The sequence below is a fragment of the Oncorhynchus mykiss genome, chromosome 26 (assembly GCF_013265735.2).
Source record: "Oncorhynchus mykiss isolate Arlee chromosome 26, USDA_OmykA_1.1, whole genome shotgun sequence".
Classification (NCBI taxonomy): Eukaryota; Metazoa; Chordata; class Actinopteri; order Salmoniformes; family Salmonidae; genus Oncorhynchus; species Oncorhynchus mykiss.
Genome location: NC_048590.1, coordinates 17,955,412 through 17,969,435, shown reverse-complemented (window position 1 = coordinate 17,969,435; position 14,024 = coordinate 17,955,412). Strand labels below are relative to the sequence as shown.

General features: G+C 41.6%; 1 protein-coding gene across 2 annotated transcripts in view; it reads left to right on the top strand.

Annotated features, from left to right (window-relative positions):
• Positions 1 to 1,683: 1,683 nt before the first annotated feature.
• LOC110506336 (anoctamin-1) overlaps positions 1,684 to 14,024 on the top strand; it is a 58,768-nt gene continuing 46,427 nt past the window's right edge. Inside the window, exons 1-2 of one of the 2 annotated variants that reach the window (XM_036963702.1) lie at positions 1,684 to 2,046; positions 5,647 to 5,819. In XM_036963702.1, coding sequence (XP_036819597.1) covers positions 5,712 to 5,819 — 108 coding nt within the window. In that variant the 5' untranslated portion in view covers positions 1,684 to 2,046; positions 5,647 to 5,711. Of the gene's footprint in view, positions 2,047 to 3,411; positions 3,684 to 5,646; positions 5,820 to 14,024 lie in introns of those variants that run through there. The other variant, XM_036963701.1, reaches the window with a different exon arrangement.

The following is a 14,024-nucleotide window of genomic DNA, read 5'->3' as shown; positions in this document are numbered from 1 at the left end:
CATCCAACTTGAAGGAGCTGGAGCAGTTTTACCTTGAAGAATGGGCAAAAATCCCAGTGGCTAGATCTTCCAAGTTTATAGAGACATACCCCAAGAGACTTGCAACTATAATGGCTGCAAAAGGTGGATCTACAAAAAAATTCACTTTGGGAGGGTGAATAGTTATGCACACTCAAGTTTTCGTTTTTTTGTGTTATTTCTTGTTTGTTTCACAATAAAAAAATATCATGCATCTTCAAAGTGGTAGGCATGTTGTGTAAATCAAATGATACAACCCCCCCCAAAAATCTATTTGAATTCCCTCTTGTAAGGTAACAAAATAGGAAAAATGCCAAAGGGACTGAATACTTTAACAAGCCACTGTATTTGGGGAGTTTGTCCCTTTCTTCTCTGAAGATCCTCTCAAGCTCGGTCATGTTGGATGGGGAGCGTTGCTGCACAGGTATTTTCAGGTCTCTTCAGAAATATTTGATCTGGTTCAAGTCCGGGCTCTTGTTGGACCACTCAAGGACATTCAGAGACTTGTCCCGAAGCCCATCCTACGTTGTCTTGGCAGTGTGCTTAAGGTCATTGTCCTTTTGGAAGGTAAACCTTTGCCCCAGTCTTAGGTCCTGAGCATTCTGGAGCAGGTTTTCATAAAGGATCTCTCTGTTCTTTGCTCCGGTCATCTTTCCCTCGATCCTGACTAGTCTCCCAGTCCATTTCCAGCATACCAAACTGTGAGCTGAAGGCAAAACACACATTGATTGTTACTCAGTTGATTACTACATAAAGTTAATGAATGGATACATTCATTGGGATTGTGGTTTGAGAAGACCACAGCCTCTACCAAAGGACTGACATCATGAAAAGACTACAGACAACTCATCAAATGAACAATACAAGGATACCAATGCTTGGATACATTTTAAGGGGAAATCATTTTTGTTACCGCCCAGAATGATATGCCTGGTATTCTATATTCCACTTGTATATAGTAATTACTGTGTTTAATGCTAGTGGTTATCAATTGAGATAGGCCTGTAGTTCATGCACCAGCATTTCTCCAGATCACTACAGGAAACATTTTACATATGTAAAGTCACTGTTGCAGAAGCATTTGGTAGGAAAATCTATGCAGATGGCCTCATTGTCCATAGATTATTTGCATAAAATAAGGCCATCTGCTGAATAGGACTTTTTTTAAAACGAATTCCATCCGTATTGCCATTCCATTTCCCATCAGTATCTTCAACATCTTAAACAAGACTGTATGCAGACACAGGCTACTTTTTAGAGAACAGGTGGTTGAATCTAGATGTGAATTATGCACAATATAATACTTTTTTATGCATGTGCATTCACTTTAGTTAGAAGTCTCAGGTACTCTGGCTCTGATCTGAGAACAGCTGGGAATGCCATCCTTTTGGTTCTCATTCCCTGCTTCATAAGAGTCCCTACACGCACAGGCTGGTATGTGTGTGCAGAGATTACATTTGAAAACATTCCTAATGTGTTGTATTGCGTTTCCTATTGTCATCCTAGGCCTACCTGATATTGACGTATCATTATTCTGATTCAATGCCAAACTCTGTAGGTTATTATTTGTTGTGGCACTAAGGTGACGACGACAATTTTACATTTCCTGATTCTCGAGGAGGGAGTCGCAGGGAGGTTGCGAAAAGGTAGACACAGGCAGAGAGGAAGAGGCGAAGGGAGAGTATTTACTCCGCTCAAAATCTGTCCGCGTGAGATGAGCCTTTTTTTGCATGGAGGTCTATAAGAGAGTGTCGAATTAGGTCAGTCATATTTCATCAAATAGAAGTTTCGTAATGTTTAGGCTTTTACAAATGTATTGACATAAGTGAATGCAAGTGGCATTCTGGCAACTTTGAGAAAAACTACTTAGACTACGCGTGTGAACAACAGGCACAACTATCTGCCCTCTCGTTGCCTAGAATGGTCCCACCTGATCGCGCTTGCCCCTAATAATTGAGGACATGTATTTCCATTATTAGAGCGGTCAGACGGGTATCTTGTCATTTTAACAGATCATCTTTGACACAGGTGAGTCGCCGACAAATGTGATACTGGAATAATTTGGGGAAGTGCAGTTTTGTGTACTTGTGTGTCTTGACATCATTGCTTTATTGTACTTAACTAAGGTAGGCCTAATTGCTGTCTTTCAATAATTTCAGTAAATGTTGTTTGGTTTGACCAAGTTGGTTCAAAGCCCAGATACGCCTTCTTGTCGGGGTGGGGGTTTCCCGATAAAATACCAGTTTTTCCCTGTGGCATCCTGGTAGCATAATTGTAAATAGTATACTTTCCAGAATGTTTTTAAAACTGATTATCCACATGTAAATATAGGCCTAACATCGTACACGGATATAGGCTATCAAGTGTGTTTTTGATCACGACGAACTATTGCTGATTATCCACATGTAAATATAGGCCTAACATCGTACACGGATATAGGCTATTAAGTGTGTTTTTGATCACGACGAACTATTGCTACATATTAAAACACGTTTAAAATATTTTGTTATGGAGATTTACATTTGTACCATGATGATGCGCCTGACACATTTAAGCATCATACAGAAGACCGAAGTCGTTTCAACTCAGGCTGCGTAAAATTCAAATTCCGCGGGTATCGAGAATGTCCCGCATAAAAGTTAGATATAGTGGGCGATTGGGCATCTACATTTGACATGCTGTACACGTTCTAGGCTACTTCTGACATTTTTCGTGAACGCTTCATCTGTGACTGTCGCTCTGGTTTCCTATTTGAAGACAGAGTAGCCTAAATTCATTGGACACACAAGCATTGCGTTGCGCACGGACTGTTGTGTCCAGGTATTGACGTGGTCGCCAGGCTCGAGGTAAATGAAATGCCCTCATTTGAATTCCTCTATAATGGGTTATTTCATTGAAAATATAACCATTGATTAAGTCTATTTTCTGAATTTGGGGGTTCACAAAATCAGCAATCAAGTTTTTTATACGAGTATGAAAACCTGAGTGCATGACAGTACAGGCCAAATAAGGTGCAGGTCAAATCATTACATTATTAGAAATCATATAACCATATGCGCTGTAAGATGTTGCCGCTTTGCTCAGTCAAATTAGTGTATCGTAATTCATGTATTTCAAGCATGAAACATCCCCTGTGTTTGACGGATAGCCTCACACCTACCCATGTTGGAGGAGACATCAGATCGTGGCGTGGGCGGCACCAGCTGTCTCTTGCGGGTGCTCTCACAACCATATTGACCATCCTATTGATGCACTGCACTGAAATATATTACAGCTATTTTGCACGACGTGTTGTGGGAGGGCACATAATGGACATGATGTAGTTCATAACGCGTATGGATTCGAATTCTTGTTCAGATAGAGAGAGAGAGAGGGAGAGAGAGAGAGAGATAGAGAGAGAGAGAGAGAGAGAGAGACTGTAGTAGGCTAGCCTTCGTGGGGAGGCAGGGGCACGTTCTGTGGGAAACCCATCGTTTCCATGCCTCACCACAGCATTGAGCCCACGGGCGCAGTGAAGGCATCGACTATATGGTTTTCAGAGCGTGGAGGTAGAGAGAGGAAAATCTGTTGAGATCACTGGTGTAAATAGTCTGTTCAAATGGAGAGACATGGTGATGATGATGATGATCCGATGCAAGCCATAAACAGTCATGATAAAGTAACTGGTAAGTTAATGCTGTTTGATGAATGGTTCATTTGAAATTATTTTCTAAATGTACAAGCTCCAATACAAGAAGAAGCGCACCACAGGTAGGATATGGTTGCATAAGGTATAGAGCAACATTTGATGGATGGATATGCGGCAGGTTAGCGGTTAGGAGCGTTGCCCAGTAAGGTCGCTGGTTAGAATCCCCAAGCCGACTAGGTGAAGAATCTGTCCATGTGCCTTTGAGCAAGACATTTAAACCTAATTGATCCTGTAAGTCGCTCTTGATAAGTCTCTGCTAAATTACTAAAGTAAATGTCAAATGTAGGAAGGCAGGCTGTAGCCTAATATTTAATTAAATGAAAGCCCACTCGATGTATTTTTTAACACATCACTTTTGCATGTTTAGATTTTAGGCATTTTTTTTTAGGGGGTAGGTAACGATTTATTACACATTTGTCATAATGACCATTCACTGTAAGGTTATAGCCTACTGTAATGTAGCTTTGAGAGGTTTGTTTACCTGGCTGTCAGTGCTGAGCAGTATTCCCGAGGCAAGTGTTCACTGTGTTCACACCCTCGGCTACAGTAGCTGATAGGGAAAGGCGCACAGACAGATTTATTTCTGGAAGCACGACTCCATTTAAGCATGCCTTATACTGTCATCCAAACCATTCTAACTTGAATTCATAAAAACAAATATGTTAATAAATATGTTTTTGATAGCTCTTGTTATATACAGCATCTATCTACGACTACTGTTGAATTATTCTACATGTTGAATGGGATGAGGAATGGAATTAGCAAAGAAAGAAGTTCTTTCTGATAAGTATGAAGACTGGATCATAGTTGGGAAATCGAATTGGTGTAATTTAATTTTGCTTTAGCTACTCCGTCACATCATATTCCTTCAGCTCTCAATAAGTTCACATAGGTTTGTTTCATGTTGATATAACAAATCAAGCATCTAAATCAGAAAAAAGGACTTTACTATTTGGCCATTTTGATCAATACAGCATCTTTATGCTGAATTGAATACTGAATACTGAATATCAATGAATTGTAAATTCCAACATACAATTTTGCAGTGCAAGACAACATCAGGTCACTAGTTTTGATTGAATGGAGCTGTCAGTGTAATTATATAATGTAATCCTTCAACCTATTATGGTCCATATCAGGCTCCTGCTAATTTCAGCACACACTCCTTTTTTCTCCTGAAGAGCACTCAAGTGCCCTTATCTGTGAAGGTTATTACAAGGACTTGACTTACAGCATATATGTGTCTTTGACTGTCAGAAGCTGTCCCTGGCATTGCCACGGGTAGGGAAATCCTTGTGAGTCATTGCCCAAGAAAAGGCAGATACTTGGTGGAGCTCCTTTGTATTCCCTCTAAAAGGTTTTCTCAACGTAAAAGGATTTGTAATGTTTCGTGATCAAAGACCAGATGTGTACGTTGTCTAGGTACGCTCAGATATTCAAATATTTATAGAAATATTGTCATACAGGCATGTGGGGTGACAAATGAACAAAATACCAATCGGTAAACCGAGGCAACATTAGCCTTTAGGCCATGAGAGATTCATGGACGTGCTTACACAACCAATGCCTTTACATTAGCTCTTTGGAAGAAAAAGAAAACGTTTTTGCTCAACATTCACACAACATGCACGTAGATGTTGAGTGCAAATAAACTATGGTCAGATTCTCAGTGATTATAGGCAACTATATGGGTAGTTCCTCATCCACGTTGTTAGTTTACCCTAGCAATGAACACCCAAAGCATGTTGGTTATTTTATGTGGCTGTCAAGAACCTCATCAGACAATATACCGTACAATGGTAGGATGCTTATTATGCTTCTCATGCCATTGAGCTGGACAGTACACTCTTAGCACCATTTGACCTGGAAGCACATATCAGAGTAACAAATTCTTACAGTATATTGTTCCATACTAATGATATCTTTTTCCTCCCTCACAGGTCAAACTTTCCTCGTACACGACCTCTCTGGTAGTCTTCTCCCTGAGTTGGAAGAGCAAGGCGCCATGAGGAGGAATGACTATTATATCCCTGTATCCTGCGAGGAGAAGGCCGCTGACTTTGGGAACACTAAGGATGGTGGCGATAGCAAATATAACAAGTATGACTCCATCGTAAGTGGTCTTCTCTACATTGAGAATTTGTATTTGTATTTATTAGGGATCCCCATTAGCTTTTGCCAAGGCAGCAGCCGCTCTTCCTGGGGTCCAAACACATGAAGGCACTTGAATTGTAATATTGTTGTATGGTGGTATTATACAGTTTGTATTGTAGATATGTAGTGGTGTAATAATGTTATATGATGTCTTGTTTTATCGTTTGTTTTATGTGTATAGAATGCGTGTGCTAGTGTGTGTGCGTATGCGTGTGTCTGTACCTGTGTGTGTGTGTCTCTTCACAGTCTCCGCTGTTCAATAAGGTGTATTTTGATGTTTTTTTTAATCTGATTCTACTGTTTGCATCAGCTACCTGATGTGCACCTCTCATAGTCTGTTCTTGACTTGGGAATTGTGAAGAGACCTCTGATAGCATGTCTTGTGGGGTATAACACAAAATCATTTGACTTTTTTTCTCTCAAGATCAAAGCATTTAATAAAGTAGTTCAAAGTGTGTAAATAGCTGATGGGCATACACAGAAGTTAATCTTAGTGTGGTAAATATGAAGATCAAAACAAAGATTCCACCCATCTAATCATGGGTGGAATCTTTGTTTTGATCTTCAATCATCATATTTACCACACTAAGATTCACTTCTGTGTATAATTACTGTATGTTAATAACCTAAAACTGTTCAAAATAATTTTAAAAAAAAATACATTTTTATTTTTATTTATTTCACCTTTATTTAACCAGGTAGCCTAGTTGAGAACAACTGCGACCTGGCCAAGATAGCAATTCGACACATACAACAACACAGGAATAAACAAAACATACAGTCAATAATACAGTAGAAAAAAAATTGAACAAAAAGTCTATATACAGTGAGTGCAAATGAGGTAAGATAAGGGTTGTTCAGGAGTTAAGGCAAAGTTATTACAATATAGCAATTAAACACTGTAATGGTAGATGTGCAGAAGATGAATGTGCAAGTAGAGATACTGTGGTTTAAATCTCTTCAGCACTGTTCAATTGGCTTTCATAATTGATTTATTTAACTGGGCAAGTCAGTTAAGAACAAATTCTTATTTTCAATGACCGGCCTAGGAACAGTGGGTTAACTGCCTTGTTCAGGGGCAGAACAACAGATTTTTACCTTGTCAGCTCGGGGATTCGATCTTGCAACCTTTCGGTTACAAGTCCAACACGCTACCTGCCTTCCCATTTAGAAAAAAAATAAATGGTGCAAATAACAAATTATCATAGGATGTCGCCCTCATGTACTGCCCTGTGTTAGCAGTGTAGAAGGTTAAAAAGTCAGAGTTGGTGTTCCTCTCTTGATGAGGACTACTGCCCCATCACTATGGAAACTGTATTGGGTCAAACTTGTGTACCTTCTACTGGGTCAGAGGGTCATTTGGACAGTAATTGCGGTCTTGTTCTATCTAATCACAGACACACTGGAATTATTAAGCAAGCTGATATACGCACCTAAAGCAGGCAAGAAAGGTCAAGTACATTGTTTGAAACACAGAGTCAATTAAATCAGTGCAGAATGCGGATGTATTGCTATGTATCAAGTGACTGCTAAAACAGACACTGATGGATGTTTTGTTGTTGTGAGGACCTATTTCCAGAATTAGTTTATGTATTCATTAGGATATAAAAATGATGCAGTATTGTTATTCAGCTATCCTATAGTGACCCTACGGATGTTATGTCCAAACCTCTCCCACAGGACTCTGCTGTTAGTGAATCGGCATGACAGTCAGATGGCTTAGATCTAGTAGCTATACAGCTGTAAAGGTTTATATGCAAATGTGTAAGAAGATATGCATGCCTCCCTAGATTAGAGGGCCTGTGGCTGAGTAATAACACTATTGATATGCATGCTGGTTTTTCTCACAGCACAGGAGTTAGGAGGTGGGTGGTTGAAGGAAGGGTTCTGGTTCTCTCCATTCCTGTATCTGCAACATGCCGTAACCACAACCTTATTTTCCCCTGTGAGGAGTGACCTTTGCTGTGACTTCCTGTTCTGAGGGGGCTGAGGCTTGTCGTCCAGTGGGATGCTTGTATTGAGATGTTTTCCAACAACTAGAGCTCTTTTGTCTCTTGATTATCAAATAGGTTTGTTTTCCATAAGAAAGCTACTGTTTGTTCTCAACAAAAGCAATGAATTTCAAGCAAATAATTGCAGAGCAAATATTGTGTTTGGGTGTGCCGTACCAGTAGAGAGAACATACAGGTGAGGCCATTAAAACTAGAGACCATAAAACAATATCTACACGCGTTTAGCTTGTGTTAATGCATGCAATCCATTTTGAATGAGTTATTTTAAGTTAAAAATACCTATATCCCTATTATATATCAATGTGTGTCACTATACCTGACAGCTATTTTGCAGTAACACATCTATATAGCACAAGGGGGAAATATTTTAACTTAATATATAAATGTGTAAACATGACTGTATAGCATTGTATTCATGAACCCTTCCCCGCAGAGTATTTCAGAGTGAAAGTTGTGGTGTTTGTTTATAACACGCTATATGGCACACATTTAGCTTTTCAGATTTCAGCTGTTATCAGATGCAGTAAATTTTATTTGACAAGGTCATGAGTTCAAAGTGGACAAGTGCAGTCCATTTTTGAAAGATGAAATACAATACATGCGTCATTTACACAATCCTCATCTGTAAAACGTACATCTTTTTGATTTTGTAAAGGGGGACAATATTACCTTCAACATTTAGAATTTATTATCCCTTGGTCCAGGGACGGGGGCCTCGCCGGGCCAGTGGCTCAAGGTGGGAGGGGTCGAGGGCACGTTTTGACAGGGGTGACCTAGGGGAACTCGAATCTGCCCTGTTTGTTTGGTTTGTTTGCATTTTTAGATATAGTTTTGTTTTGATGTTCCTTTTTGTTTATGTTGTACAGTACCAGTCAAAAGTTTGGACACACCTACTCATTCAAGAGTTTTTCTTTATTTTTACTATTTTCTACATTGTAGAATAATAGTGAAGACATCAAAACTATGAAATAATACATATGGAATCATGTAGTAACAAAATAAGTGTAATATACATTTTAATCAATTTTTAAATGAAATAAAAATGAATAAAAACACAAACAAAAGCTATACAAAATCTAGTTACCACGCCTTAATCGTCTAATTGGACTCGATTCTATGTACGTCCACGGTCTAGGCTAAATTACTCTATCATGGCATTTTGTCTAATGTCATATCTAGGGCGAACCTACTTAGTGGTGTGTTGCTTAGGGCACTATCCTAAGTTGATAACTACATGATAAGTCTACAGCTGTAAGGCACTAGCTTCGGACAGTCTACAGCAGGGGTGTCAAAGTCAAATGGACGGAGGGCCAAATAAAAAAATCAGCTACAAGACGAGGGCCGGACTGTTCGAATGTTCATTGAAAAATTTTTAAATGACGCATATAGTCTAGTGAACCTAATTGAACCTACTGAAAACCTAACAAATATATTACAATATGATCAGATAAATAAAGCAATATTTTCTTATGGCTCTGTCAGTAATCTTTAATTTTCAACAGACACAAAAGACAAATTTCCTTTATATAAATATCCCCATAACATGAACATTAAATGAAAGAAACCGGTATTCAAGGCACCATCAGTAGACTATATTTTCTATTTTAGCAAAAGTGGGCTAAATTTACTTCAAAGAAAAAACAATAATAGCAATTTTCTATCATCCACTCAACTGAAATATTTTTAAAATATAATTGGATTGAAATACAAAAAAATAAAGTGCAAAAATCTATTAATCAAAAACAACACTTTGTTTAAGGAGAAGTAACATGCAGTGAAAACAAATATTAAATTTTAACTTTTAAACTTGAACTGAGTAAAAACTCTAAATATGTGATTGCACAGTAATGTTCACTTGTTTGAGGTTGAGGGTGATACTTGGTGGTGTCCCATCTTTTCCACAAGTTCATCAATGTTCGGGGTAAGGCTCTGAGCTGAAGAAATCCTCAGAATTGAGTGGAGGTGTTCAGCAGTAAGTCGACTTCTGTGTGATGTTTTGTTCAGGTTCATCAAAGAAAACAGTTGTTCACACAGGTATGTGCTGCCAAACATAGACAACGTTTGAGCAGCCTGGATGCGCAGCTGGGGCATTGTGCCGGGGAGGAAACGGGCGAACTCCGCAGCACCCACTGCCGCATATTTTGCCCTCAGTGCATCATTGCATTGGAGGTCAATCAACTCCATTTGGAGGTTTGGTGGTGAGCTTTCCACGTCAACAGCAAATGGGTTACCGAGCAGTTCCAACCTGCTTTTTTGTGCTTCAAAGTCAGCAAATCGGCGTCGAAAGTCAGCGGCAAGCATACCTATTTTATCAGCCAACTGTGTGCTCGGGAACGCACTGGTAGAGAGCTTCTCTTTCATGGTCTGGCAGCTGGGAAAGTGGCTCAAATTTTCTTTCCGCATCTGCGTCTCCCACAGAGTCAGTTTGGTTTTAAATGCCTTCACTGTACTGTACATATCAGAGATGACACGATCCCGACCCTGCAGCTGCAAGTTTATTGCATTCAGATGACTCGTAATGTCACACAGAAAAGCCATTTCACACAGAAACATTTCGTCTCGGAGTTGTGTTGTGTCTTTCCCTTTGCTGTCCAAGAACAGACAAATCTCCTCACGAAGCTCGAAACATCTTTGAAGCACCTTTCACTGGCTTAGCCATCGCACCTCTGTGTGATAAGGCAAATCACCATGCTCCGTTTCTAACTCCGTCAGAAATGCCTTGAACTGGCGGTGATTCAAACCTTTGGCTCTGATAAAGTTAACTGTGCGCGTGATGATGCTCATTACATGCTCCATTTTCAAGGCTTTACCGCACAACGCTTCCTGGTGTATGATACAATGATAAGCTGTCAGCTCACCTGTCGCGTTTTCCTCTTGCATCTTTTCCCGTATCTTCGCCACCAGTCCGCTCCTGTGTCCACACATCGCAGGTGCTCCGTCGGTTGTCAAACCCACGAGTTTTTCCCAAGGCAGCTCCATCTCATTTACACATCTTGACACCTCTTCATACAAATCATGCCCCGTAGCTGTGCCATGCATAGGACGTAAAGCCAAAAACTCCTCTGTCACGCTTAGGTTGGAGTCCACTCCGCGGATGAAAATTGACAACTGGGCAATGTCAGAAATGTCGGTGCTCTCATCCACAGCCAAGGAATATGCAATAAAATCTTTTCCCTTTTTCACAAGCTGCTCTTTTAGATTGATGGACAACTGGTCTACTCTCTCGGCAATGGTGTTTCTGCTCAGACTCACATTTAAAAAGAGTTGCCTTTTTTCTGGGCAAACTTCGTCACAAACTTTAATCATGCAGTTTTTGATGAAATCCCCCTCCGTAAATGGCCGGGCTGATTTAGCGATCTCTTCTGCCAAAATAAAACTGGCCTTGACAGCAGCCTGGCCTTGTGATTTGGCTTTTTTGAACAGAGCCTGTCGAGATTTGAGGCCTCGTTTTAATTCCTCTGCCTTTTGTAGCCTTTGTTCCATGTCCATATTCTTGTTTTTGTCCGCGTGTTTCGTTTCATAATGTCGTCTCAGATTATACTCTTTCAGTACCGCCACACTTTCTCCACACAGAAGACACACAGGTTTTCCAGCTACCTTCGTGAACATATACTCCGACTCCCACCTTGTTTGAAACCCCCGGTTCTCAGTATCCACCTTCCGTTTTGCCATTTTTGATGGGTATCTGAAAGTTAATTTTACTGTGATGCTGACGACTGCTGTGCCAATAAATATTGAAATGAAGCAGCCTACTGCTCGGTGCGTCACCTTTGCATTGTGGGAAATGTAGTATTGGTGCGTGTAAAAGATCTGCGGGCTGCCGGCTTGCTGCGGGCCGGTTCTAATAATAAATCAAGATCATCCCAGGGGCCGTAAAAAACCTTCTTGCGGGCCGGATGTGGCCCGCGGGCCTTGACTCTGACATATGTGGTCTACAGGGATGACCTATGGACCTCTGGGGAGAAACTGGTGATTATTGTAGCTGTAGAATCAAAGGGGCTTTAGGGTCTATTTTCAACTTTACCAAGACTAGTATTTTACTCAGACCCTTAATTGATCCTAGTATAAATCCTCATTAAATGTTCCGTTGTGCATATGCATTTATGCTTGCACAAGCGCACATGCCAAGGGAAAGAACCAAGTATCCTGTTAGGCTGCAACCTGTTCAGTAAGAATCGGTGCCGACCTCAAGCCATATGCTAAGGGGCCTGTAATGGTTTGACTACAAGTCAATGTATCTTACACCATTGTAGTGGCTGGAATGACTGTTGCTGGGGGATCAGCTACCCTACCAATTTATCCAGAAATGTTATCCTACCGAAACACATGATTAGAGCAAATCCTAGTTGCATTGTAGTTGAGACTACACATGGCAAGGAATTATTATTGTTACCATTTGTTTTTGGAGGTGGAAAGACCACTGGACTTCTTTTACGACCCGTATGGACACCTCAGTGATATTTCAGATGTATTCCAAGGTTATCCCCGTTGAGGGGTTTGTTCTACTCCTCTCTGTTCTCGTGGGGAAGTTTACAACTTGATTTGTTTTCTGATCAGGCTGCCTTGTACAGTGTTGTACGTAGCATCAACTCCCCCACTGGCCTCGACGAGGCTTATCATGGGTCTGGGCCAGTATTCCTCCCCTTTGTATCTCGGGACCCCCCCACCAGCGTTTGCTGTTGGTGTCCGAGTGTAACGATGACACTGTGAGTCGAGAAGCAGGTGCAGAGGAAACGTTTAATAAAACAACAAACATGAAACAAGACAGCGTATTAGTGGCGAGATAGCATGAAAACAGGAAACAATACCGACTGAGGAATGAACATAAGGGAGGGACATATAAAGTGGAGGTAATGAGGAAGGTAATGGATTCCAGGTGTGATTCATGATGATCTGCAGGTGCGCGTAATGAAGGATGCCAGGTGTGCTTATTGATGAATCCCAGGACCAGTGGTTAGTATTCCGGCGACGTTGCGCACCAGAGGGGAGGAGCAGGAGTAGATGTGACAGTACCCCCCCCCCCCCCCCCCCCCCCCCTCAGGAGGACAGTTCAGTGGTGCGGGCTCCCTCTCTGAAGCCTGGCAGATTTCCACATCTACGTCCCAGGCATCTGGACCTACGACTCGGGAGGATGAGATTATAGGTGCACTCTGGACAGGACCCTCTCCCGAATCGTAGATACAGGACAGGGCATCAGCCTTGATGTTCTTGGAACCTCGGCGATAGGTCAGCTTGGTGAAGAAAAGTTCCCACATGGCTTGTCGTGGATTCAGTCTCCTCGCTGTCCGTATGTACTCCAAGTTCCGTTGGTCGGTGAGTATGACGAAAGGTTCCTTGGTACCCTCCAGCCAGTGTCTCCACTCCTCTAATGTCATCTTCACCACCAGAAGCTCACAATCGCCGACGTTGTGATTTCTCTCTGCGGGGGACAGTTTCTTAGAAAAGAATGCACACAGATACAATTTGAATGGGTTACCCTGTCGTTGAGACAAAACTGCCGCCACGCCCACCTCTGATGCGTCCACCTCAACCACAAAGGAAAACGTGGGATCTGGGTGTTTGAGCAATGGGGCGGAGGTGAAACGTCTCTTGAGGAGATGAAAGGCCTTGTCGGCTCCACACCAACCTACGAGGCCCACTGAGGAATGAACATAAGGGAGGGACATACAAAGGGGAGGTAATGAGGAAGGTAATGGAGTCCAGGTGTAAGTCATGATGATGCGCGGTGCGCGTAATGAAGGATGCCAGGTGTGCGTAATGATGAAACCCAGGACAGGTGGTTAGTATTCCAGGGACGTCGCATGCCGGAGAGGAGAAGCAGGAGTAGACGTGACATCGAGGCACAAAAAAAAGGGTTGGGCCCTTTGTACAAGTTGTCAGCAGCCGCGTTGTTAGTAGATTGTTGTTCAAAATGCTCAGTGGATGTCGTGGCCTGCCTTTCACCACAGTGTCCGCGTGTGGCAACTGTTCCAGTACCCTCGAACTTAGACAAGGATATCTTTTGGCGATATCACCAGTTTCAATCACCGTGTCAGTGGCGGGACTGACGCCGTTAGTTTTATAGAAAGGGGTTTCAGTCCCTCTCAAAGCGGAAAAGGCATCATCGGAAGCAGAGTCCACTCTGAACGTTGATGCTTTGTTTCCTGAAGGAC